Source organism: Lissotriton helveticus, chromosome 1_1 (assembly GCF_964261635.1).
Source record: "Lissotriton helveticus chromosome 1_1, aLisHel1.1, whole genome shotgun sequence".
NCBI lineage: Eukaryota > Metazoa > Chordata > Amphibia > Caudata > Salamandridae > Lissotriton > Lissotriton helveticus.
In genome coordinates, this window is record NC_136057.1 from 358,242,150 (window position 1) to 358,268,395 (window position 26,246).

Sequence of the window (26,246 nt, forward strand, 5' to 3'; positions counted from 1 at the left end):
GACCTGCTGAGCCGGCACTCGGACTGCGGAGCTATCGCAACCGGCCACCAGACCCGTGCCTTTAGAAACACCACATCGCGGCGCAGCTGAAGACCCGGGGAACAGCTGAGTCGGCTCGGCGGAGGGTCCCGAGCCAGCACCGCCACAACAGAGGAATCCAGAAACACCACACTCTCCTCGAGGAATAGCGGAGACCAGCCCAGCTGCACCGGGACCAAGGTGGACCGAGCACCGAGCACCGGACCCATCCCCCCCCCTTCTCTAAATTGGCAGATGCTGGCCGCTACAGGGGTACAACGGACAACAGGCGCAGCAGGGGAGCACCGCGGGACGAACACCGGACCCCGCCTCCACGCATGAGCTGAAACAACGGACCCCCCTCCACCCAGAAGCCGCCGATTGCAACGGACCCCCTCCCCCCACCCAGAAGCCGCCGTAGCCGCCGAAGCAACGGACTCCCCCCCCCCAGAAGCCACCGATTGCACACCGGGATGAGGACAGCACCCCCCTCCCCGCAGTAAAGGAACTCTCCCACCCGCCCCGCAGTAAAGGAACACCAACGGACTGGAGGGCTGAGAGGAGCAGCTGACGCCGGCATGGAAATAGTTTGCAGTCACTGGTGAGCACATTAGCGTGCAGCGGACACAGTCCTTAACTACAAGAGAAGGTATTTATGTACATTTTCTTTGGCTCTGAACTTTGCTGTACTTGTACAAAATGGCGGGGGTCGAAAAAAACAAGAACCTAAGGCCATAAATCACCTACTGTGCCCACGAGAGTCCATCGGGATGAGTCTCCCCCACAGAGGGAGAAACGAAACTTATCTCACTGCTCACAAGCATGGAAATAGAAAGAGGACTAAATGTCTGATCTCACTGCTCACAAAGCATGGAAATAAATAGTGGACTAATGTCTCTTCTCCCCATATGTGGTGGCCATTTTGACACAGTCTCCCCCCTCGGACCACCATCGTGGCTAATCATTCTTTTGCACCTTATGTACTAAGATCTGGTCTCCTCAGGCTATTTCTAATCGTATTTGGCACTGTCCCCGTAACCTCCTTTCCTTCACCTGTGACACAACGAACGCTACCTCACACCCAGCTTGGAACTGGGCTTGCTTCAAACGGAACCTGGAACCTCTCCACTCTGCTCACAGGCAATAACAACAAATAAAGGACTAGCGTCTCCAGTCCCCCTACATGGCGGCCATTTAAGACTGACCTCTCTCTCTACTCAGCGGCCATCACGGACTAGTCATTGCCTTTTACCGCAGGCTCCAATTTTATTTTAAGTATTTTATCTTATTGTCTTATTACTGGATCACGACACTTTATGCATTGCTTTCACACTGCCATCGTATATTCTAGTGTTATATTGTTATTGCTGCTATATATATGCACACTTATGGGACTTAGTAACTCATTAGTAGTTTAGCCCTATTCTAGCCTGTATTTTATTGTATTTTTATTGTACTGCTATATTGTTATTACTGCAATATGTATGCACATTTAGGGGACTTAGTAACTATTTAGTAGTTTAGCTCTATTCTAGCCTGTATTTTATATGCGACAAGCTGCACATATCTCACCTCTATCCCCATCATTCACTGTCCGCTTCCACATTTATTTATTTTCTTATTGGGTTTTCATGTAAGCTACGTCACGATATTGCACTGATTATTACTACCTCATCCAACTCTCTCTGGTAGGCAAACTGCGCCCAGCCACTTTCTAAGCCTAGACTACAGTGCTGCTACCATGTACACTCTGATATGTAACTAAGCCTCCACCTAATAGGCCTTACCTCGCATAGCTGGTCACACGGTGTAAGTTGACTGCTACCTTGTATATAGGATACATCTGATAAGATGCTCCCACGCACTGGCTGTTCGGGGATCACACTGACCTCCACCCCCTATATCTATGCTCACTCACAAGTGTCCTCCTTGGCCTTGTAACTAGCGGCTGACAGCGTGTACTATCGCCCTAGTTCAGACACCTAACACCACAGCCTCTCTAAAATGGAGCTCAACGGCAAGCACACTTTTAGAATTAACTACCCCTCCACCCCTCTCTCCAAAAATGCCACTAAACGTTTCAAACACAACTTCTTGAGGGCGCACCCGGAAACACCCTTTGCCGACACCTACTTCTCATCGGGCAATGGAGCCCTGAATACTGATTTCATCTTCCACACCTCACGCAGAGCCCAATGGAGAAAAACTTTCCTATCTCTACTCACAGTCTCCATCACCAAGAAAACAGCCCATGGCTCAACTCTCACCATCACACCTTCCCACCTCTTCCCTGGCAGGTCTACCATTACAATCTATAATACCGGGATTGTCCTGATCCAAGCCACGGACAAGAACCTGGAACTACTAGACAACCTGTTCCCCAAGTTCAAAGAGCACCTCTCCAAGCTGCGGACCCGAACCCAGAAGTCCGCCAGCACTATCCCCCCTGACCTCGCAGCCACCACCTACTACACCTCTACCCCCAGCACCCCAGTAAATGGCCCACCTGCTGTTAACGCACGCCACTCCCCAAGGACAGTCACGAATATCCCCGCCGCACATACTAGTAGCCCCTCCAACACGACACTTCTTATCCCCACCCACACCCCCTCCATCCATCTCCCCTCGGACAGATCATCCCCCACCCACAACACTCCACCATTTGAACAAGCCATCGCCCAAAGTTTATCCACCCCCTCTCATCCCCCCCTCGACAGACACCTTTCCCTCCCCATCTCTCTCTCCACTCCCACCCACGTGTCTCTCACACCCGACACAACAACTCCCACCCACAACACGCCTACATCTGCACACACCATCACGCGGAGTTTATCCACCCAACAACCCCATCCCCCCCACGGCAGACTCCTCTCCCTTCCCCGCTCCCTCCCCACTCCCACTTATAACGTCATCCCCCTCCCAACACAAGATACAGAACATACCTCCTCCCTTACCCTAGCACCCCCCTCTCTCCCACCTCCTATTCTTAGCCCTCACTACCCTCCTGTCTCCCCCACTGTCTTCAACCTTCACTCACTCTTCTACTCACCTGTATCGTCTCCCACTGAAGTCACTATCTATGCTTCCCACCCACCGCCTGCCTCACCTTCACCACTCACACCCCTCGCCCACAAACACGTCCACACCTTGAATACCATCCCACCCATTAGCACCGCGGAACACCTCAACAACCCTCCTGACTTGACCTTATCCACACTCCAACAAGTCAAGGAGGAAATTTTACAAATCAAAAAAGACATCCACGCAATCAAAGACCTTCTCTCCTCACAGCCCAGTCTACCTCCCACCATCCCATTACCCTACAAACGACGCACCCTTCCTACATACACTCGCCCCCGACGACTCCAGCAATGGTCCACTATCCCCGTTCGCAATAACTCCCACCGCCCCCGTCGTGTTCTCAGCCCCTTGTCTGACCTCGACCTTTGCTCTCTCCTACACTCTTATGGCCCAGGTCCGGTAAAAGGTTTTTCCAATTCGCACATCCCCATACCCACAATTCCCACAAACGCTCTGAGGCTCCCAACACTCAACAACAGAGGCTCCGTCCCTAACAACCTCAGGAAAGTTCCCCTCACACTAGAAAGCTCGTCCACCCTTCTCTGTCCCAAACTCAAATGCATCCTACTAAACTGCAGATCGGCCCAGAGACATTCCTCCGACATCGCGGATCTTGTCTCAAATAGGGAGCTAGACCTAGCCTTTCTAACGGAAACGTGGCTCACTGAAGCCTCCACTCCGATTATGGACATACTAGTCCCCCCCAATTATCACATCATTAGGTTGGACAGGTCTCCTGGCAAGACGGGCGGGGGAATTGCATGCATTGTTAAGAGCAACATCTCCGTTACTCAAGTCACCTCCCCCTCCCTTTCCTCCTGTGAACTCCTCTGCCTAGACATCATCAGTGAGGGCAAACAAGTATGTACTTTACATCTCATTTATCACCCGCCTGGTGACAATCTCATATTCACCCAACAAGTCATGGACCTGATCACTTCCAACGCCGGTCGGCAGACCACTCAAGTCTACCTGGGTGACTTCAATCTCCACTGGAACGATCAGAAAGACACTGCAGTGAATAGTCTAAAAACTTTCCTCAATGCGCTTGACCTCACCCAATTATGCGATAAACCAACACACGACAAAGGCGCGATACTCGATCTCATCATTGCCAAAGAGAACGCTATTCAATTGGAAGCGATTCTACCCTGCGATTGGTCAGATCACCACATTATCACCTTCTTTATCAACGAAAAAGTTAAACCTAACCCTACTCAACCAATCAAATCCAAAACATGGAAAAGGGATTTGAAGAATCTTAACCCCTCCACCCTACCTCCCCACATCGGCAACCTCCTCCTTCCCCCTTCAGGTGCCTCAGATGTTCAATCACTGACTGACCACTACCATGACTCTATGAATACAATAGTCAATGAAGTCGCCCCTCTGCAACTGAAGAGAGTCTCCACCAAAATCTCTAACCCATGGTATGATGACAGTCTCAATGACGAAAGGCGTAATATGCGAATGGCAGAGCGCACCTGGAGATCGGACCCTTCAGCACTGCATCTCAAAAAGCTCAAGAACAAGAGAAATGCCTACTTTAGGAAAATAAAGCGCACAAAGTCGGACTTCTTCAGCCGCCAGTTGGACCAAGCGAAGAATAGGCCAAGAAAACTGTTCGAGTTAATCAAGACCCAAACAAAGGCACAACCCACACAAGCAAATAGCACAACAAATGACACTCCACACTGTGAAGCCTTCTCTGCTTTCTTTAAACATAAGACTGACAACATAAGAAATGGCCTCATAATGGATGTAAATCGATACTCCAACTACACCAGAATGGCTGACACTCAACCTAAAAACAAGGCATCTTGGCAGTACTTCGACACCTACTCGGAAGAAGCTATACACAAACTGCTCTGCACTTTGAAGCCCTCTAATCACCTCACAGACCCTCTACCTGCTAATGCGGTAAAAGACTTTATCCCCTTGCTCCTCCCTCTCTGGACCAAGATCATTAACAGCTCGTTGCGACAAGGACACATTCCAGACTCCCTCAAGGTGGGGCAAGTCACGCCTATACTCAAAAAACCTACAGCTGATCCGTCTGACCTAAACAATTATCGACCCATCACCAATATCCCCACCCTGGCCAAACTGTTGGAGAAATGTGTCCAACTCCAACTAACAAAACACATTGATAAATTTGACCTCCTCAACCCTCATCAATCAGGTTTCAGAGCGAAACATAGCACGGAAACAGCTATGACACACATAATTGATGACGCCCTCCAAATTCTGGATCGTAATGAGTCCTGCCTCCTCATCCTTCTTGATCTCTCGTCAGCATTTGACACGGTCAAACATGAGAACTTGTTGGAGCTGCTAAGTACTAGGATGGGGCTATCGGGAACTGTTCTCAAATGGTTTTCGTCTTTCCTTCACAACCGGTCTCAGAGGTTCAAGATCGACAATGTACTATCTACACCGGTGCCTGCAGATCTTGGGGTTCCACAAGGATCCACCCTCTCTCCTACACTGTTCAACCTCGTTATGGAACCCCTCGCCACCTTGCTTCAAGCATCCAATGTTCAATTCCATATGTACGCTGATGACACGCAACTCTACCTAAAGTTACAGTCCCCGGAAGATATCAAACAGCTGAATTCCACGCTTATTAACACCCAATCCTGGCTGGCCGATAATCACCTCAAACTAAATGCTCTAAAAACTGAGTTCCTACTCATCTCACCTCCGGCGAAAATCTCCACCACCCAAACCTGGCTCAACAACCTAACAGCACTCAATGTCCAACCTACCATCGTGGACTCGGCGAAATCCCTAGGCATCACACTCGACGCCAAGCTCGACATGCAGCAGCACGTCAGCAAAGCCACAAAAGCAGCTAATTTCCAAATTAACACGCTGAGGAAAATTAAACCCTTCCTCCCTGCCAAAAACTTCCAAACTGCTGTACAAGCTCTAGTCATCCCTCGAATAGACTACGGAATTGCGACCCTCAGCGGTCTCCCGCTATCCACAACAGCACCCTTAAGAGCCTCCCTGAACGCTGCCGCGAGACTCATTACTGGCTCAAGAAAGCACTCGCACATATCCCCAGACCTAAAGTCTCTAAAATGGCTGCCTTTTGAAGCCAGAATACAGCTAAAAATTGCAACTATGACACACGCGGCCGTGCACCACAAGGCACCCTACTACCTCGCTCAAAAGCTGTCTATATCAGGAGGGTCGAGATCCAATAGGAGTACTAAAAATCTACTCCTGAAACCTCGTAGATTTCGGAAAGCGAAAACTTACAAACGCTCCTTCTCAGGAATGGCACCCAGGATCTGGAATGCGCTCCCTCCTGAAACAAGGCTAATCACCTCCACTGCACTCTTCAAGAAAGAGGTGAAAACAATGCTTCTGGCCAAGATCTCCTGATCGCTACAGATGTTGGGTCAGAGACTCTGCATTGCTTGTATCGCTGCTCTGCCTATCCTCGACTTGTTGGGGGCACTATTACGCTACTCTATTACTACCGACCAAGATATGATACACGTTGGTTTACTGATCCACCTGTACGCCATGGTAGTGGGATCAATGACCTGTGCTGCTATATACTACTCCCTTACCTGATCATATATGGAGTGGTTTTATGTTTGTTTTTTCATCCATGTTATTACCATGTTACTTACCATGTTATTACCATGTTATTACCATGTTACCATGATACCTACCTGATCATATATGGATTGGTTTTATGTTTGTTTTTATCATCCATGTTATTACCTTGTCACTGATTATTATACTGTTCCCATTATCTCTGTTTACTCTGTTGCCCCTTCCCTGTCTTTGTGAAGCGCTCTGATATCTGTAAGGATCTTGTTCGCGCTATATAAAACTTTGAATAAATAAATAAAATAAATAAATCCTTTGAACGACATCTAGTTGGGTTGTAAAACATAAATCATTCACTAGGCCCAGGTGGCCCTTTGAATTCTTGGTTTGTTAAGTAACTGTGGTACTTTTGTATACTCCACTGTGCAATTTTCTGCAGAATGCTTTCCCAAAACTAGAAAACAACCATTGTAGTTTACTGATTAACAGATATACTGTATTGATTCTAAATGTTAAAGCAAAATATCGCTTTTTAAGGACTGAGAGAACTGAGTGTCTGTAAATGGCTATGTTAAAAGGTTAAACGCTACCTCTGTAACCCAGCGGAAGGAGTAGGGGTACGTACATACAACACAAAACAACATATCAAAACAACGCCCTTTCAGGCATAGAGTGACGCATACATTATGCAAAAAAGAAGCAGAGAACTCTGGTTAGTTCTCAAGTTCAGGTGGAAAGCAGCTCCTGTATAGGGTACCCTCAACACCAGCGACACTCTAAATCTGCTCACCTCAAATGTCTGCCTTTCTTTCAAAGTCTTTAAACATAGGATTAGCACAGTAGAAATAGAAAGGAACAGTCTTTTACCATTTCTACAGCAAAGTTTTTAAGCATAGGACTAGCACTGTGGTAGCCCTATGCTACCCAGAGTTCTCTGCTGCTTTTTTGCACACATATATCTGTGGCAGTTAACATTTCAGCATAACCAGTGACATTGACCTAGCAGTACGATCATATGGTGATAATTGCCTGCTTCCCTATTGACTATTTTGAGGCGTTATGGTAGTCCCGAGGGGTTTCACAGCAAGTGCTTGTAATTTGGCTTTGAGTTAGAACATTACTCTCAGTCATGTACTTGGCCCCCAGGTAAAGCCTTAGTTTTCCGTTCCCGGTGCCTCAGGATGTTTGAAGACAATGACTCTGGTATCATTAGCATGGCAGGAATACTATATATTTTGCCAAAGAGGTCACACTGTGGCGGATGTGTCATCAGCTCGAGAGAGCTGAAACCGGGACATTGGCAGTCTCCAAGTTTGCTACAATCAGTGACATCTGGGAGCATTCATTTGAAAAGCACATTTTATATAATTTTGTAAATTTGGCAACACAGGATGAAGAGTTTGGCAGTGCAAATGTTAAAAGCCAGTTTCTCAATGTGACGGATGCTTTTATAATTCATATGTATATCTTGTTACCTAACTTGTTTGCTACACGATATTTCCAGCTAAACTTATAATTGTAGTATGCAATGCATTTTTAATCAGTTTATATTTTACCTACAATCAGGCTGGTTTTAGTTGTAGAAAACTGTTTTGTAGCATTCTGGGTCATACGCTGTTAGCATACACAAGAGTTTACTTTGTATGTTTACTCAATGGTCTTACGGGAAGGGCTATTTATTTTGCATGTATTCTGGCGCCAAACCAGATTGACAAAGGCTTCCTGAAAGCCGAAACGCGTCTCTCCTTACCTCTGGGATTGAGGGCTACCTGGCAGAATAAAATAATGCTGAATCTTTAACCGCATGCGTGCGGCGGCTATTTTCGCGCTGCGCGGCTTTTTTTCAAAAAGCCGCGTTACATGACGAGCTCAGCTCGTCATCAGCGTGCGAGCGGCGCAACTGATGACGAGCTGAGCTCGTCATCAGCGCCGAAGTGGTTAAACACCTCGAGTCCGTGCCATTCTCCCATGGAGTTTCTGTGGGAGATGGACCTTTTTGTGTGTGTGTGTACACGTACACACGTACACACACACACACGATTATTTTCTGCTGGGTTTGATAGATAGATAGATTACAAATATAAAGGCTGTAAATTTGCAGTCAAAGATCTCTGCGGTATAATTTTATAAGTGTATCAAAAATGAGCTTTCAGAATTGAACTAATTTTTAGTGAGCCATATCTGCTTAATTGCGTCCAAAAACTCATTCCATAGATCTTTTGCGAGCAATTGGTTCAAATTTTGATGCAGAAAAGGCATGATCATATCACACTGCCATGAGATTTAATTTCGCCAGAAGAGAGACAATGAATTCTCTGCTGATCAGTGGCATATTAATTAACTACCCTATCCCACATCCAGGATACTAGCCATTTTCCTGCAGAACACTAGCCCCGTAAAAAGGTAGAGTTTGAAAGACTTTCTTAGCTGGTACGTTTGTGAATAGGTTAAATCACTTCTAGGTGATCTCCTAGCATGTCCTTTGATGGTTCCCTCCCACCCTGTTAACCTCCTGACACCTTTTGTTGCAGTCCACTTATGATTGCTCCCAACCCATCTCTTCCTTGTACAGTTGCCTTGCGCTGCGGCTGCTTTCCTCAGTCAACGCATCTTGTTTTTGTCAGAACCACCACAGCTACATCTAACTGCCCTACATTGCTGTTGATGTAGACTTTGTTCCTAGGCTTTTAGCGATGCATAATCATGAAGCCAATATATGTATTACAAATTTCCTCTTGTACAGCAGTTTCCGATTATCTCACACCCAGTCACTAGCCAACATGCAAAGTCCTACAACTCCTAATGGGTCTTCCCACTCATAACAATGTATTACTCTAACCATGTTGTTAGTCACTGCATATACTGAGCAAACTAAAGGCCATGATCTACCAATCATTTACAAATGGCCACCACAACCTTGTTCTGTCCTTGCTCAACAGGTGCAGCTCACAGTTTGTGGTAGTATACAAAGTCAACTATGCCCTCAGGCTATTCCTAAACGTAGTTACTGCACTAGTAGCCAGCCTAAGGTAATGGCTTTAAAACACACTCACGATACCCTGACTCCATCAAGGTATGACTAGTGCCATAAAAAAGAGCATCATGGTAAACCAACATATTTAGCAATGAAAATAACGCCACTTAGCAAAATGCCCAGTATGACTCTTTTAGATTAGCCACTCAACACCCCTAGAAATCTCATCTTCTGCACACCAAAGGCACTACAATCCTGTGACCAAAGAGCTAATAGCCTGGCAGGCCAAATCTTCTCTTAAACGTACAATGTATAAACTTACAATGTGCCACACACTGGTTAGTGAGTAACAAAAAAACACAATGTCATTCTTCAGATTCCTCACAATGCACAAATATTACTTTTTTACAATAGAGCTGAAAAATTACAAGGTAATATCATTTTAGGTCTCGCCTGCATGAGCTCATGTGCACTAGCACTTGCGCTCTCGCTTGCGAGAGACACTGTCTTGAATAAGGGGCTTGGAGCCTGCCCACTGTTTATTATTTTTGAGATTCATTGTCCCTTTCATTTGCGGGCTTCTAATTGGGCAGCGCAAACCGTCTTCACTTCCTTTTCTTTCTGCAGGAGCCCCGACCGTGTACGGATTGCTTCTGATTTATTAAGGTCCTTCAGCTGCTGGCGCTGTGATTGGGGTACTATTTTTTAAAGTTTCCTTCTTCTCCCCCTCTCACTCCCCTCCTCTGTGTTGCTTCTTCCCTTTCCACCCGCCCATGATCCTTTTTTCTCCCGCACACGTTGCTTCTTATTCTGACCTTCATCCTTCCAATCCCAGCCGCTTCTTTTCTCTCAAACACCCCATCAGTGTTGCTTCTTATCCCGTCTTCCTGTCCCCATTTGTATTTCTTCTTCTTCTCCCACCTGCCCCGTCCCTGTTTCTTTTTCCCTCCCACCTGCCTGTCACAGTTTCTTCTCTACCTACCACCCAACCTGTCAGTTCCCCCCCCACAGGAGGGAAGAACAAAAAGCACTATAGTGAGGCAAGCGCTGGCCGCTTCATATTGCTTTTTTCCAACCCTGCTCTCCACCAACACCTACCCTCGTGTGTGTTCTCCACCCCCACCCGATTGACAAAGTCAATAGCTCACCCATAGGCGGAACCTATTGGCTCTCCCAGCGCTTATTTTCTCAGTATCATAAAGTGGAGTGCTGCTTGCACTACCTACATGACAGCTGCAAATGGGGCAATATGTAAATGCAACTCACTGGCTCCCAGTAAAATAATATCTACTGTGTACCTCGGGGCATCAAACTGCTTTTTGCTACATCCACTGGGAAGAAACAGAAAGAAATGGATCAATGGAAAAGACATTTACAGTGGCGGATCCTTGTCAGTCAAGTTGTTCTTAATTACATGGCACAGGAGTGAGAGAGCGGTAAGGTAGCAGGGCTTAGAAGTAGATGGGAAGGTGAGCACGTCCTCAGCAGCAGCACAGACTTTGAGCCTCATCTCGAATATGGCAGCTGGTCTGTCAGTCCGCTGGGGTAGCAGAGGGCTGTACGCCACTGCCCTGACGGAAAGTTGGTCTTCACGTCCTCAGCAGACCTGCTGTAACAGTAGCACTGTTGAGGGCACTAATACTCTACTTGGGAAGGTGTCATACTTAATGCACTTGTTCAGCAGAGTTGTTTGCTCTTCAAAAACAAACTGCCAAAGCAAAAGTTTGTTATTTAAAAACACAAAAGAGAAATTAACCTAACACGCTAAAGAGTTTCTCCAGGTTTACGGGTCATTTCTTTGGTTTCATGTTTGGGACCGCCAGGCTTTCAATGGCTGTCCCAACAGCAAACAAGTAATTTCCTAAAAAGTATGTTTAGCTTTACAGTATTTATGTGCATTTTCTATTTATTTTTATTTATTTATACAATTTATACAGCGCACAAATACCCTGGGGTGTCTCGGCGCTAGGTAGAATATATGCTGCGAGGGGGTTTTGACTTATTGTTGGTTAAATAGCCAGGTTTTTAGTTGTTTCCGAAAAGTCATCAAGGAAGGGCTGGTTTTTAGGTCTCGCTGGCGTTGCAGCGCGAAGCGCTGCCGCCAACGAGACTTATAGTCGCCTTGCTCTCTCCCAAGGGAGTCAGAGCTGTGCACGAGCCGATCCAGACCTGGGGACGAGCCGACTCAGGTCTGTGAACACCAACGTGCACGCTCACGGCGTCACCCTCCTGCCCTCCGGCGTCTCTTCCGAGGCGCGCTCCAGGCCGACTTGCGGTGTGCGTGCTCCAGCGTTTCTGTGTCCAAGGAGGTAGACGGCATGTGGTAAGTGAGGGCCGGGGGGGATTTGTTTGCTTGTTTATTGTGGCATTGCAGCTTCGAAAGTACGATTTCAATCTGCAGCTATCTTCCTTGTTTTTGTTCTCACTCCCGTAAGATTTTACCACGTCTCAAGGCCGCACTTTCACGGCCGTGTCTCTTTCACGGCCAATGCTTGTTTGGAAAGTGTTCGTACTGGCAGGTGCACAGTTATACTTTTACACAAGCTACAGTATTGTGTTTTAAGTGGAAAGGAGTGCTATTTACTTTTCAGGTTTGGACATAGCAGCTGCTTGATTTCTTTTCCGTGTGATTACATTTTATCTTTGAACAACATTTTATCAACACGCTTTATTAAACTATCTCGTTTGCATTTCTATGAACATAGGGTCGCATCTGCTTTTCTACCACTTTCAGGGGTCTTCTGTTTTGAAAGCAAACTACAATGAAGAGAAAATGAGCCTAGCTGTAAAGATCTGTATTGCACTTGCAAATGTGTGTTTTGTTGTAAACATGGCATGAATTCACCTGCTGTGAAAACTTCACATAGAGTCTGAATTTAGCTGGCTATCTCCCAGATTATTTGATGTTTAGCTGCAAAACATCAGTATTTGTAAACTTGCTCTCTCTTTTCTTTTAACTCAGCCACATATTTTCTTTTCCGTTTGACATATATTTTGGGTGGTTAGGTTCTGTAGAGAAGAATTCTGCAAAAATACGGAAACGTCATGCTCCCAAACGTATGAAAAAGGACACTTCCACAGTCATTTCCGCACTTCAATTCTTACTACTGTGGGGCTTTCATTGCTAGCAGCAGGAATAAAGATATTTTTTAAACAAACAACAATTCCAAGTTTGTTTGCGGAAACCATTATGGTCGCACAGCATTTTTTTTTGGGGAGGGGATGCGGGATTTTTATACCGGTTTATTTTATAAAAGTGAATTTAAAGTAAGAGAACGTGTTGGACGGTTGCCTTTGTCACTTGTAATGACCGCAACCTATTACTTATGTTGTGGAGGCTAAAAGGTTATAACGTGCATCATCATGATATCGCATCTTTCATCTCAGAATACGCACTGGCCCTCCTGCTTTTCTGCAACTTTTATGCTTCTGAGGCATTCGCTTACAATAACCACTTTTAGAGTAAATAACATCCAATTTCAGTCTTTGCTCTATCCGATCAGGTTATTTCATCTGGCCTCAACCTTTTGCGGGGTTTCAAACATGCTGTTTTCAGAAAGCAAAGTAGCACAGCATACTAGCTATGAGAACACATAAAACAAGCATTTGCAATGCAATAGGTCTCGCTTTTACACGACTTTAATTATAGGCATTGCAAATGACAATGCCTGTTATTTTGTTTTAAAAACCCAAACATAAATATAAGCATTGTCATTTACAATGTCAATAGTTCAAACTCGCGTAAATGCGAGGCCTATTGCATTGCAAATGCTTGTTATATATTGGGGGAGCGAGTTCCACAGTTTAGAGACAGACACTATAAATCGTCTGTCTCCCCAGTTCACTTTCTTTGTTCGAGGAACTGGGAGCAAATGGTCTGAGGAGGAGCGTAAGGCTCTTTTGGGGTTGTATATCCGTAAAGCTTTTTTTAAATAGTCTGGGCCTATATTGTTGACAGCTTTATAAGTGATACAAAACGCCTTAAATTTAGTACGACTCCTGACCGGGAGCCAATGAAGTTGGCGAACAATCGGGGTGATAGAGGTAAATTTTGAAGTATAAGTCAAAATTCTAGCAGCCGCGTTTTGAATTAGTTGCATCTTATTAAGAACTTGTTCCTGGGCGTTTAACAGCAGAGCATTACAATAATCGATTTTCGAAAGAACTAAGGTGCACATTAAGGTTTTTCCTGCTGTAGAAGGAAGGAATGGCAGTAATTTCTTAACCATCCTCAAATTATAAAAGGATGCTGAGACCACTGCCTTAGCATGGCTGAGAAATGACAATTTATTGTCGAATAGTACTCCTAAGTTCCTAACTTTAGTAACCGGAATTGGAGGGGCTCCTAGGTCCGAGGGCCACCATGCTGGGGACCAAGACGGGGTCAATTTACCAAAGATCATGACCTCTGTCTTGTCAGAATTTAATTTTAAGCAGTTGTGGTCCATCCAGGAGCTGATAGCCATCATGCCTTCCTGAAAGTTGGTCGCAACTGCTCCTCCGTTATTATGGATGGCCAGTACCAGCTGAGTGTCGTCAGCGTATGATGTCAACCCAATTCCGAATGATTTAATGACCCTCGCCAAGTCCGACACATAGATGTTAAAAAGTGTCGGACTTAACGAGGATCCTTGGGGGACACCACATGGTAAGGGAAAAATAGGAGAATAAAAGCCACCCAGTTTGACAGACTGTTTACGGCCTGACAAAAGGAAGCCAAAAGAGATTTGACTTTACCCTGAATGCCAATATGGGCTACACGGTCGATCAAGATGTTGTTATCGACCGTGTCGAAGGCCGCAGACAAGTCCGATAGTATCAGGACTGCTGCACCTCCTTGATCCATAATGAATCTGACTTCATCTGCTGCCTTTACAAGTGCTGTTTCTGTTCCATGTCCCTTCCTAAACCCAAATTGGGTATCGTCAAGGAGATTATTCTGGTCGATATAGTCTGATAGCTGACAATTTATAATTTTTTCGAATATTTGTGAGAACTGGAGCAATCAGGTTGGTTACCGATTTTAGAATCAGCGGTGGACACGGGCCAAACGGTGACCCTGATTTGATGGTTGTAATAAGATCAACTATCTGCATTTGAGAAATTTGGTCAAATTCACAAAAAAGTGTTGACATGGAGGGGTCGCTACTATTAGGAATACTATTATTAGGGCTTGTAGAGTCAGTACTCACCTTAGCGGTGATGTTGGAATAAATATCATTGACCTTAGACTTAAAAAAATCCGCCAAGTCGTTACACAGCTTTTGTGATGGTTCTGTAGTTGTACATAATGGTGGGGTAGAGAGCTTCGTGACAACTTGATAAAGTTGTTTGGTAGAATTTTTAGCTGATTCTATTTGTTCAAGATAAAAATTCTTTTTCTCTGTAATTAGGAGCTTTCTGTATATGGCTAGTGCTTTTTTGTATAAATCTTTATGATTGGTATCATAGTCTCTTCGCCAACGTCTTTCTAAATTTCTACACCGTTGCCTTTCTAGTCTAAGGGTTTCTGAGAACCAGGGTGCAGACGGTGAGTTACGATTGGGCAGCATTTTTTTCGAGGGAGCTAAAGTGGTAAAAGCATTGTTAAGCCAGATATTATAGTTCTCGGAGGCTATTTGTGGATCTGTTGTATCCCTTGGTTGGGTAGAGGCTAAGGTAGACTGTAGGGTTACACCGTCTATATTCTTCCAATCACGTAATTGAATATAGGAGCGATTTGTGATGTGTACGTTTTTGTGTTTTTTAATTAAAAGTTTGAATATAACTGCCGCATGATCTATCCACGTTAATGGTTTTACTGAGGGGGAGATGATTTGAAGGTTGTTAGTAAATATACCATCCAGGGTATGCCCTGCCTGGTGGGTAGAAGAAGTAGTCAGTAGTTTAAGACCTACTGAAGAGAGATCTGAGATAAGAGTTGAGGTATCTCTATCATTAGTATTCTCTAAATGAAAATTAAAATCACCTAAGATTGTATAATTAAAATTGGATGCTATAGGTTCTAATAAGGTATTGATAGATGCCAGGAAGGAGGATCGAGGGGTGGGTGGACGATATAGAAGGATTCCTTTAAAGGACTGCCCGGGAGAAAGCGTAGTAGTAAAGGTTAAAGCTTCTGCGGATTCAATATCGACAGGTTCTATTCTTGTTTCAAACTGTTTTCTGTATATAATAGCAATACCACCACCCTTTTTCCCTGGGGGTCTGTCCTGTCTGACCACCTGGTATCCATCCGGGGTTGCTGCACAAAAATCTGGTCCAGAAGCTTGATCTGCCCATGTTTCGGTAATAAACAAAATGTCTATGTTATGATTGGTTATAAAATCGTAGATTTTCACATTATGTTTTGTAAGAGAACATGCGTTAATAAGCGCACAATGGGTATGTCTAGCTTTTGAATCTCCTAGGGGTGGGTTCGGCATTTCTTGCTGACAAAGAGGAGTCAGTGTATACATACAGTTTTGGCATTGCGAAGATTGTAGGCTACAGAAAGAGTCTGCGGCAAAATGAGGACAGCAAGAACCTCCCATAGTATTCCTTATGTCCCTTAGTTGAGTATTAGTATAAGTAATAGTCTTGTTACTTTGATGGAATCTGGGGGGGCCAGGAGACATGGCGCTAAGCGCGATCTTAGCGCGGACGGGCACCCCTTTGGCGCGCCCGTAGCGCGCGTCCGCTGCGCGTCTGGAAGAGCATGGGCAGATATAGTCTAGCCCCTCCTCCAGCTAGACCGCAAACCTCTGGTCCTGCCGGGCTCCGGGACTGACTCAAGATGGCGCCCTGCCCTCCATGCAAACTGCAATGCAGCCGCGATGGACCGGGGCAGGGGCAGCACAATTCAGCACAGGAAGGTAACGAATATATCAATTGATATCACAGCAGCAATTAGATTGTTAAAACGATGATTTTAAAAATTCGAGTGGAAATGTTAAAAAACGAGCAATTTGGCATACAATAAGCAGAAGAGTACACACTAATAGTAATTATTCATTAGTGCGCCTCGCAGTCTGCCCCTCAGCGTTTAAGCAGAGCAGTAGGAGCTGCCACCACCTACCACTACCGCTTCGCGCCTCAGTTTGTATGCCAAGATATAGTCTAGCCCCTCCTCCAGCTAGACCGCAAACATCTGGTCCTGCCGGGCTCCGGGACTGACTCAAGATGGCGCCCTGCCCTCCCCACGCAAACGGCAATTCACCCGCAATGGGTAGGGGCAGCACAATTCCGCACAGGAAGGTAACGAATATATCAATTGATATCACAGCAGCAATTAGACTGTTAAAACGATGATTTTTCAAATTCGAGTGGAAATGTTAAAAAACGAGCAATTTGGCATACAATAAGCAGAAGAGTACACACTAATAGTAATTATTCATTAGCGCGCCTCGCAGTCTGCCCCTCAGCGTTTAAGCAGAGCAGTAGGAGCTGCCACCACCTACCACTACCGCCACTATATGGCACAGAGATTGTCCTTTTGTAAAGCGCTCTTATGTACTTGGACCATTATACAATTAAAGATTACACTCATAATGAACAAACATTAAGCATCAACCCACACAATGGAATTAAATTAATGAATGAATGCTAGTGCTAGAAGAGAGTTACAGCGATATATGCCTTAGCAGAAATAACATTCAATTAGATAAAGGCATGAAGTATTGTGAGGGTTGGAAGAAGAGATATTCACTTCTGGAGAAGGCTAGTAGTCCAAGTAGATACAGTAGAGCCAAGGAATGCTATCTCCCTGTAACAGTGAAGTCAACCAGACACCGGAAAAGAAAAGGATCTACTGTGATAGAAAAACAAAAGTATTGTATTGGAATTGCATTTATAAAGCGCTTACTACCCCTGACGAGGCGTCGAAGTGCTTTTTCGGAGAGTAGCATGCTACTCCGGAACCCATAAAGGATTAGTGTTGAATTAGTATAGTGAGACCCTCTTAAGTTTCTGTGGTTTACATGTTGAGACATATCTGACGTTCATCTAGTCCTCACAAAGTCCTAACGATGGACACATCCAATGGCATGTGACCCATCCAAATTTAATTTTCTTGTCATTAATTAAAGAATAAAATCAGCCAACTTTCAGCCACTATCAAGACACTCTTGAGTGCTAGGGAGAGGGGGCAAAACAGGCAAGTTATATGTAAACATGGTATTACATATAGGCATAATACATGATAAATAAGTCTGTAATATGCTGTTTTGTTAAAGATAAAGGATGAAGATCCTTCAATGTGGGTCACTCACAATGGGTTAAGAACAGTATATGATTATTCAAAGAAAGGTAACGACAAATGGAAACTCTGATGAAGGTAACAGTAAGTAAGAGATGACACATTCTTTAGTAAAAGAGGGATGGAAAAGGTGAGACTTTGAAGTAACTTCTATAATGAAGAGCCCTGGATAAGGTGACATCTTCTGCTATACTGCCCTATCTATTGGGCGGATTGCTAAGCGCCCTCTAAGTCTGATGTTGGCACAGAACACATTTTGTGAAAGCCTGTCCACACATTTAATTTGTGCCGGTGAAAACCAGCAGCACTTATTTCGATGCCTCAGAACTTCTCATGCAGTACCTAGGAGTGTGTGAAGACTGGGTACAAGCCACAATTAAAGGTGCGTCTTGATCTATGCCCAAAAAACCAAGGAGTGCGTTAGCCAGAGGTCACCATTTTGTACAGGTAGCCATATAGCCACAGTTACTAACCTGATCTTCTTGTCCCCCATGATTGCTGCAAGCTTCTATGTAGAGATGTTCACCGTGTCCTTCTCTTTGACCGAAGCACAAATGTGTCCTGCAGGCAGTGGTATCTACCCCAAACTGCAACAGTCAACTAAGGGACAGAAGAACAGATCATTAAGCAACTTCCTTGTAAACACAAGAATTTTCTGTGGTTGTGAATTTACATATACATACAAGGTGCAAATGTAAGTAATGATATTGTCACATTTATATAAACAAATGAAATGAGGAAGTGGAATGTAGCCTTAACTTAGCACCATCATCTTCACAGCGCAAAGAAGCACAGTGTACCATAAACTACAGCCGAAGTAAACCTACTTCAAATTAAAACTACAGTGAGCTTCTAAACATCCTTGTATGTAAGGTTATGTGAGTGATCAAACGACCAGTATCTGCCTAGTGTGTGTAAATGAGTAAACATGCATGTAATACAGGTATCAGATGCAAAGCTTGCCTTGGGAGACCCCACTGTTAATGCATGGTGCCATCATTACAAGCAGAGGCTAAATAAAGAGTGAGCGACCAATCAAACCCTGCGGCTGACTGATTACAAGGGACACTTACATAACATAACGTGGACCCAGCACTGAAGCGCCGACCTGGCGAGATTCAAGCCGCTTTTAAACTCAGTGTCATTCTCTCTCAAAGTACCAGTCTGGACGACAACATATGGCCAACCCTACTCTCTCCGAGGCTGCGGTATGAAAATGTAGACAGACAAGACCCGAATGCCACTCTTTACTGGCCGTAAAGCAAGAGAACCACTTTTAAACAAATTCAAACTAGTCAAAAATAGAGATGGTTTTACAACTAATACGTCCTTCTACTGTGTTAGAGGCTTGTCACGTCTTCTGTGACTGGGGTCTGTGGGAGATACTTGAGTCGATGCTGTTCACAGCACCAACCACTTACGGTTTTGAGCAAGATCTACAGACTGGCACTGAAACATTAAGATTCCTAAAAGAGAACTCCCACCACCCGAGTAGGCCGCAAGTAGGGGCTGGCAACTTTTTTAACAAGAGACCGAACCTCTACACCCCTATGTATTACTCTGCTCTAGTACCCAGTGCTTTTCTACAGGTGATGAAACAAAATGTGAACTTGAACTCTCAGGCGAAACATGTCTGTTTGTTCATCGTGACCACCGACGCCAGCCAATAAGTTAGATGAAAGCCGCTCTCCATTTCTGACCTCATCTGACCCTGCACCACCAGCTCTACTGGTTGCAACTTGTTTTCTTGCCCAAGGGCTGCTTGTTTGCTGATCATTTTCAATGAATTGCTCGTCATTCTGTCCACCAAGCTGACCTTCTACGTCCTTTATTTCGGACATGACTGATGTACCTGACATCAGCAAGCTCACCATACCGGTCCAAGTGGTGTAACGCACTGTACCCAGGGACACTATGTCCTGAATGAAAGTTGGCATCTACTTCTTCCTACATCTTCATCTGATGTCTCTTTTCAAAAGCAATTTATCTTAACTGTGGTGCCTTGAGTGGTACATACTCAGTGCCGCATCTAAAAGGCACTAGATAAATAAAATAAAAAAATTGTATTCATTTGAAGTCTTTCTACATTGTGGATCTAACCACAAGGGCAGCAGAGTGCTTTAGGGATAATTTAAACAGAGGAGCAGAGAGATACTACATAGATAAGGTGAAATAAAACACAAAAGAAACAAAGGTAAGTACATTCTGAATATGAGAGTTTTTGTTTCCTTTCAGAAGGGAGGAGATCCACATTCACTCTGACTTCATCAGGACAGGAGTTCTATAATCGGGGAGCCAGCGAGAGTAACCTTGTTTCGACTCTTCTCGCTTCAGGGTGATCCCCAGAGCGCCTCCAGTTGTAGTTTGACATTCACGTAGGATGGCAGGCAGTGTGGATTACTTCATGAAGTATAGCAGCTATCTTGAACTCAATTCTCACTTCCCGATGGAAAAAATGGAGATATATTATGGGGGGGAAAGAAATTGGCCAATTTTTGCCTCGTATCCCCAAACACAGGACTGCGTATAGGAAGGGAATTGAAGTGGTGCCAACATCGATTAAGGGAGGCCCAATAACGCATTTCTTCCATCAAGAAGGGTTAGAACAAGGGACAGCATTGATAAACTGAAGTCTAAGTAAGAAATCTGGATGGAGTTCATACGAGGGAAAACTTGTCCGTTTGGCGATATGAATCTGTTAGATTAAGAATTTGTTCTAGGTACACATGAGGGATTTATAGAGAGAGAGAGAGAAAGTGACAATATATGGTGAGGGAATAGCTCTTCAAAGAGAAAGCAGGTGCAACATAACCTATTTCTGATTATCTACATAATTCTCAATTTCTCCAAGTCTGGACTTTTTATTTATTTATGTGCAAAGTTTTATAAAGCGCAAACAAGACCCTTGCGGGTATCAGAGCGCTGTACACAGAGGCAGAAGCATGCATGAAGTCAGAACAGTTGAGGTCAAAATTGTAAAACAACAAGGAGTAGACAATCAAAGTCAGATACCGGGTAGAAGGCCCTACTAGTTCAGTTTCTCATATAGCGCAAAATATTTCCCCTAACATTCAGTAAAACAATCATAGAGTGGCTCGTCACAGCATAGTAGAGTAAATGATAAATCTGTAATCGGCCCAAGAAGTATTCTTCGATTATAGTTCCGAAAGTGCCCTAGAGTCAAATAACAGTTTACCATCCAATCAAAAATACGTAGAGAAACATACGTTGGGATAAATGTAAAATCTGTCAACAAGGGGACGTGTTTCAAATACAGCAGAGACCATAACTCAGGTATTAGATGATGCTCTGACAATCCTGGAGGAAGGAGATACATGCCTGTTGGCTATGCTGTACCTCCCAACAGAGTCTGACCCCTAGACTATCAATCATGTCTAAACATTGTCTATTGAACAATACGACTATTTCAGTCCTATTTCCTAATTCCTACTCCTATTTCCTTTCCTAAAGATCTCACTTTGGAAACTAAGATTCCTTTAAATCAACTATTCTCCTAGTTAAATGTAATGTTCTACACAAAGTTGTACTCTCACTGCAGGAAAGTAGGATCTGCTTTCATGGCCACCCCTACTTTTTGATGGTGTCATTCTGTTTCCTGATTAGTCTGACTGGGATCCTGCTAATCAGGACCCCAGTCACATTACTCTCTCCCTAAATTGGACCATGGAAAGTAATTTGGTACCTTGCCAATTGGCTACTGGTGTACCCTACTAAGTCCCTAGTATATGGTACTGAGGTACCCAGGGTATAGGTACACCAGGGTTCTCCCATGGGCTCCAGCATGTATTATGCCACCCATGACAGACTACTCAAACTGTGACTACAGGCCTGCCATTGCAGTGTGTGTGAGCTGGTGCTAGCCCCACTCACAACATATATACGTTTCATTATATCTGAGGTCACTACACTTAAAACCTACAAGTTACTCCTAAGGTAGGCCTTTCAATCCTGAAGGCAGGGTGCTTGGTTATAAGTGTGAGGGTGCCCTGCATGAGCAGGATAACCCCTACAAACCTAGGAGTCGATTCTCAAGGCTTTGTAAGTGCCGTCAGCCATTTTATACATATAGTGGACATCCAGTCAATTACGAGATGTCTAACTATGTATTGGCTGCACTAAAACCGGTCATGTTTGTTATCAAACATGTTAGAATCCTACCCCAACACCCATTCCAGTGTTGGATGTCAGATCCCAAGAACTGGGGGGCTCCCTTGGGGAGCCCAATGTACTCCTGGTACCAGCCTTTCGGGGTTCAACAGCAAGCTAGTGCTGCTGCCAACCACACACATAATTTTGCCCTCCTGCTGCTGAGCCAGGCTCGAGCAGGGGAAGGTAGGACAATAGGTTTCCTGTCACAGGGCGGTGTGACCACCCCCCTGACATGACTTCCTGTATTGGGCTGTGGTGTGAGCGCTTGCCAGCGCCACCAGACTGCTTTGAAGGGCACATTTGGTGCCCTCCTTGCATACTCCAGTTGGAACCAGTTCAGGGAGCCGTTGGATCCCACTCTGGTGCGAAACTGGACAAAGGACATGGGTGTATCCTCCCCTCTGTCCAGCCCCTTCTCTGGAAGTGAACCCTGAATCGTCCCAACCCTTTCCTTTAGGTACTTTAGGGCTTACCTGTCGGTGGCTCTTCAAATTCGTCATGGGACAAGATTCAGATCCGAAAACCACTTCATCTTCAACCGTCTGGGCACTTTGGGCTTTGTTGTACTTCACTTTGGGAACCAAGACTGCATCTGGAAGACCCCTGATGCTCCTGGTCTTGCCGTCCAGCCAGTCTTCTGTGTCATCTGTGCCTGTGCTCCATCCAGGTTCTTCCCCAGGCCTGTGGGCATCAAAGAAACCCGAAGGAATCTTCCTTGGAATGAAGGAGATACTCTCCTGCCTGTGCAGGCACCGCAACGAAGCAGACCGGTCTGCTGCTCCTGAGCTCCCATACACTCCGAAAGGTTCAGCAACACAAGTGGTGGTTCTACAACTTCCTCGAGGCCTGCACTATCCTCACAGCAAGTTTTAAGCCAGGATCCCTCGACAGAACCGCTGGGACAGAACCCCTGTGCACCGCTTCGACATGCCATTGCCAAGGCTTTTTGACACTGTTCTCCAGAGATCTTCGGGCTCCAAGAAGTGCCAGCATCCAGCATCTCTTGCTACCAAGATCTTCATACTCACCACATCCTATGCACTGTAGGTCTGCATCATTGGTGAGCTGCTCGAGGTCCTCTTGAGACTCCTGTGCTTTCGGCCTGTGGAACCTATTGAGCGTCTTATTTGGCTCCAGTGGCCTCCCTTGCTTGCTCAGTCCTGCTCGGACTCTCCTGCACTTGGTAAGTCCCTTGGACCTTGCTGGTCCCGACCTCGTACTTCCTTTGTTTTCCTTGTCTGTTACTTGCAGCCAAGGCTTGTTGGTGCTCCCGCCGGACACCAGCCCCTCGGCTCTCGAGTTCCAACATGGGACAACTTGTGAATGGCGTGTGGTCTTCCACAGCGTCACCTGGTCCTCACAGGTGCAGTGACAAGGTCACCGTCAACTCTCCTGTATCTTCTGTCATGCAGGTACTCCTCTTCAAGAATCCACCCTTCCTCATGTGTCCAGTGCTAATGTTAATGGAGATTTGAATAGTGTATTGATCGTGAATCTGTACTATTCAATACAAAAAATTAAAAAAAGAAAAAGAATCCAACCTTGGATTCCATCGGACTTTCACCTTCTTCGCCAGGGGTATCTTCACGGAATTCCTCCATTGTGGTTCATGGAGGTTTTCGATGTCACTTCGCACCTATGCACCCGGCTTCCCTGGTGTAGGTATCCTAGTTCCCTAGGGTATCCACGGGTGGGGTGACTCTCCAATCTTTCATAGAGCTTCTTCAAGGTCCTCTGAGAAGGGTCCTTTTTCTTCAAAACTGCAAACGCGACTTCCCCTACTGATTTGCATTGAGTACGCGGCTTTATTTCCACTCTGCACACGGCCTCCATGGGGTCCCTGGGTACTTACCTTGGGTCCCTAGCTCTTCCAAGTCTTCTGCGTCCAGTCGTGACCTTTGTCGCAGTTTGAAATCAGCTTTAGTAGTAGATGGTTTGGTCTCCCCCTGGAGACCACGTGTATTTGTGCTACTTACCTGTTCTACTATTGAAGTAATGTGTGTATTGTGATTATTTCTCCGGGTAGGAGATATACCAATGTGTTTAGTGAGAATTTATAATAAATAACTATTTTATAACAACACTGTGTGGTTCTTTTTCGTTTAACCTACACTATATGGTTAGTACTGGTAAAACAAGCTGCTTTACAGTCCTTCAGGACTAGGCCTGAAGGCTGCTCTACACAGGTACCACTCGAGGGAGCTTTCTAAGGTTGTCTAAGACCACTAAAAACACCATTAGGGTTGACTGGAATAGTGCACGGAGCATCACTTAAATAAGTGTGACCATATACTACACTCACCATTTGATATCTATGTATATATATATATATATATATATATATATATATATATATATATATATATATATATATGTAAATATGTATATAACTTCACTGAAATAATTGTGGGGAAAGTGACATTATTAAATAGTAGGTGCTGAAAGGAGACACAAGCTAAAGTAATACAAAAAAATAAAAAAACTGAAATACACCAGTTATCGTTTAGTTCTAGTTTAATGGACTAACTATAACTTGCACACCCTCATGCACATGTTATGATCTCACATATGACATCACTGTATGGAATTGGTTTATTGGTTGAGGGGTGAAAACCCTACTCAACTAAAAACCACAATCCTAGTCAGGGTGAACAATAAAAGTCACTACATTTACCTGTGCTTAACCCTCTAGTGAACAGTTTGCAGCACACAAACCGTAATAAAGTGAAAACACACCAGGAGAAAAATCCCAAACCAATGTAGAAAAATAGAGTAGATTTCAATAAACAGAATGAAACTAAAACAAATAAAATCCAATTAGTAGTACCAGAGTGATGATTTAAATTCTGCGCAAGTTGCAGGAAGGAGTCGCGATCCCTATAGTTTAGAAGCTGTGCTAGGATAGGACACGGCAGGCCCCGGGTCGAGGGTACAGTCCCAATGAGCAATTTGCACATTCTACTACGAAGGTCAGCGATAGGGCCTTGACAAATAGCTCTCGGAGCAAGCTCTCTATAAAATTTTCAATTTTTTTGATGCCAGTAGATTCTAGGAGGCCTATAATTCGAGGGTTATCCGGTTGCGATCTTGTCTCCAAATCTTCATTCTTGGATTTTATAAGGTAGAGGATCTTATCCAGTCTGATAAGTTGTACTTTGGAGTCGGCCTGGGCATCGTTTTTATTGGAGAACCTGTTTTCCAACTGGTCTGGTCTATTTTCTTGTGCGTACATGCAATGCTTCATGTGATCTAAGCAGTGGGCTAGAATCTCCCGCTTCGAATCAATTGTTTCAAGACGTGATCATATAAGAAAGTGACAAAAGACAGGTGTTCCGTCACCAGTATGGAGTTTCTTGCAATATGGCATGCCTAAGGTCTCTTAATAATTGGCATGTCGCCAACCCAACCTTAGGGAAAAATGTTAATCACTTTTGTCAGGTAACGAATGATACATGTGCATGGGTCTCCAACACGGAAAGATAATCAAAACACACATCAAGTGTGATGGTGTTTGGGCAATCCAAAATAAGAATAATATGTACTTTGACCCTATGTTTATAATGAATTGAAGTATTATAAAGCAGTATTGGTGTTTGTATTGTTTTTAGCTCTGATGAAGTCGTAGGGTTACTTCTCAGAGACAATGAAACATATGTTGGCTAAAAGAAGGTCTAACAAAGAAAATAAAAACCAAGACAAGAAATCTTTTGTGTTTATTATACTATTTGTCTAGAATGTATTGGTTAACAAACATTGTGTGTGTTTCATGAGGCTAACCATTGTTGTTCAATCCCAGGATTGCACTAACGGGAGTAGGGTTTACCTTCCCACTATTTGAAAGCACCATGGGCTAAAACCCTGTTCATACACACCTATATGGGATAGTTATATGAGTGCCTGAAACCTCACAAACACTTGATTGTTTGAATTGGTTTTCAGCTCTACCAGGATATCCTTGAGGTCAGTTTGGGTGTCCTCCCCGGGGCAAGTGGAGGAGTCTCCGGTTGATGGGCTCTGCTCCTTAAAGCAGATGGTGTGCTTGCTCTCAAAGGCGAGTTTCTGCTGTTCCTCATATTGGCGGCACAGCCGAGCAAGGACTGAAGGTGGATGTGCAGACCAAGGCAGTCCAGCCTGAGTCCTGTGTATCAAATGCACTGCTGTGTCCGTCCCGGCAGTGTAGGGAGACATGTACTGGAT

The 26,246-nt window shown here is 44.7% G+C and overlaps 1 protein-coding gene across 2 annotated transcripts in view; it reads right to left on the minus strand.

The window, feature by feature from the left end:
• SLC25A18 (solute carrier family 25 member 18) overlaps nucleotides 1-26,246 on the minus strand; it is a 370,503-nt gene that overhangs the window by 163,367 nt on the left and 180,890 nt on the right. For both annotated transcript variants that reach the window (XM_078673635.1, XM_078673634.1), the window contains one exon: nucleotides 18,353-18,479. In XM_078673635.1, the coding sequence (XP_078529761.1) occupies nucleotides 18,353-18,372 (20 nt within the window). In that variant the 5' untranslated portion in view covers nucleotides 18,373-18,479. The remainder of the gene's footprint in view (nucleotides 1-18,352; nucleotides 18,480-26,246) is intronic.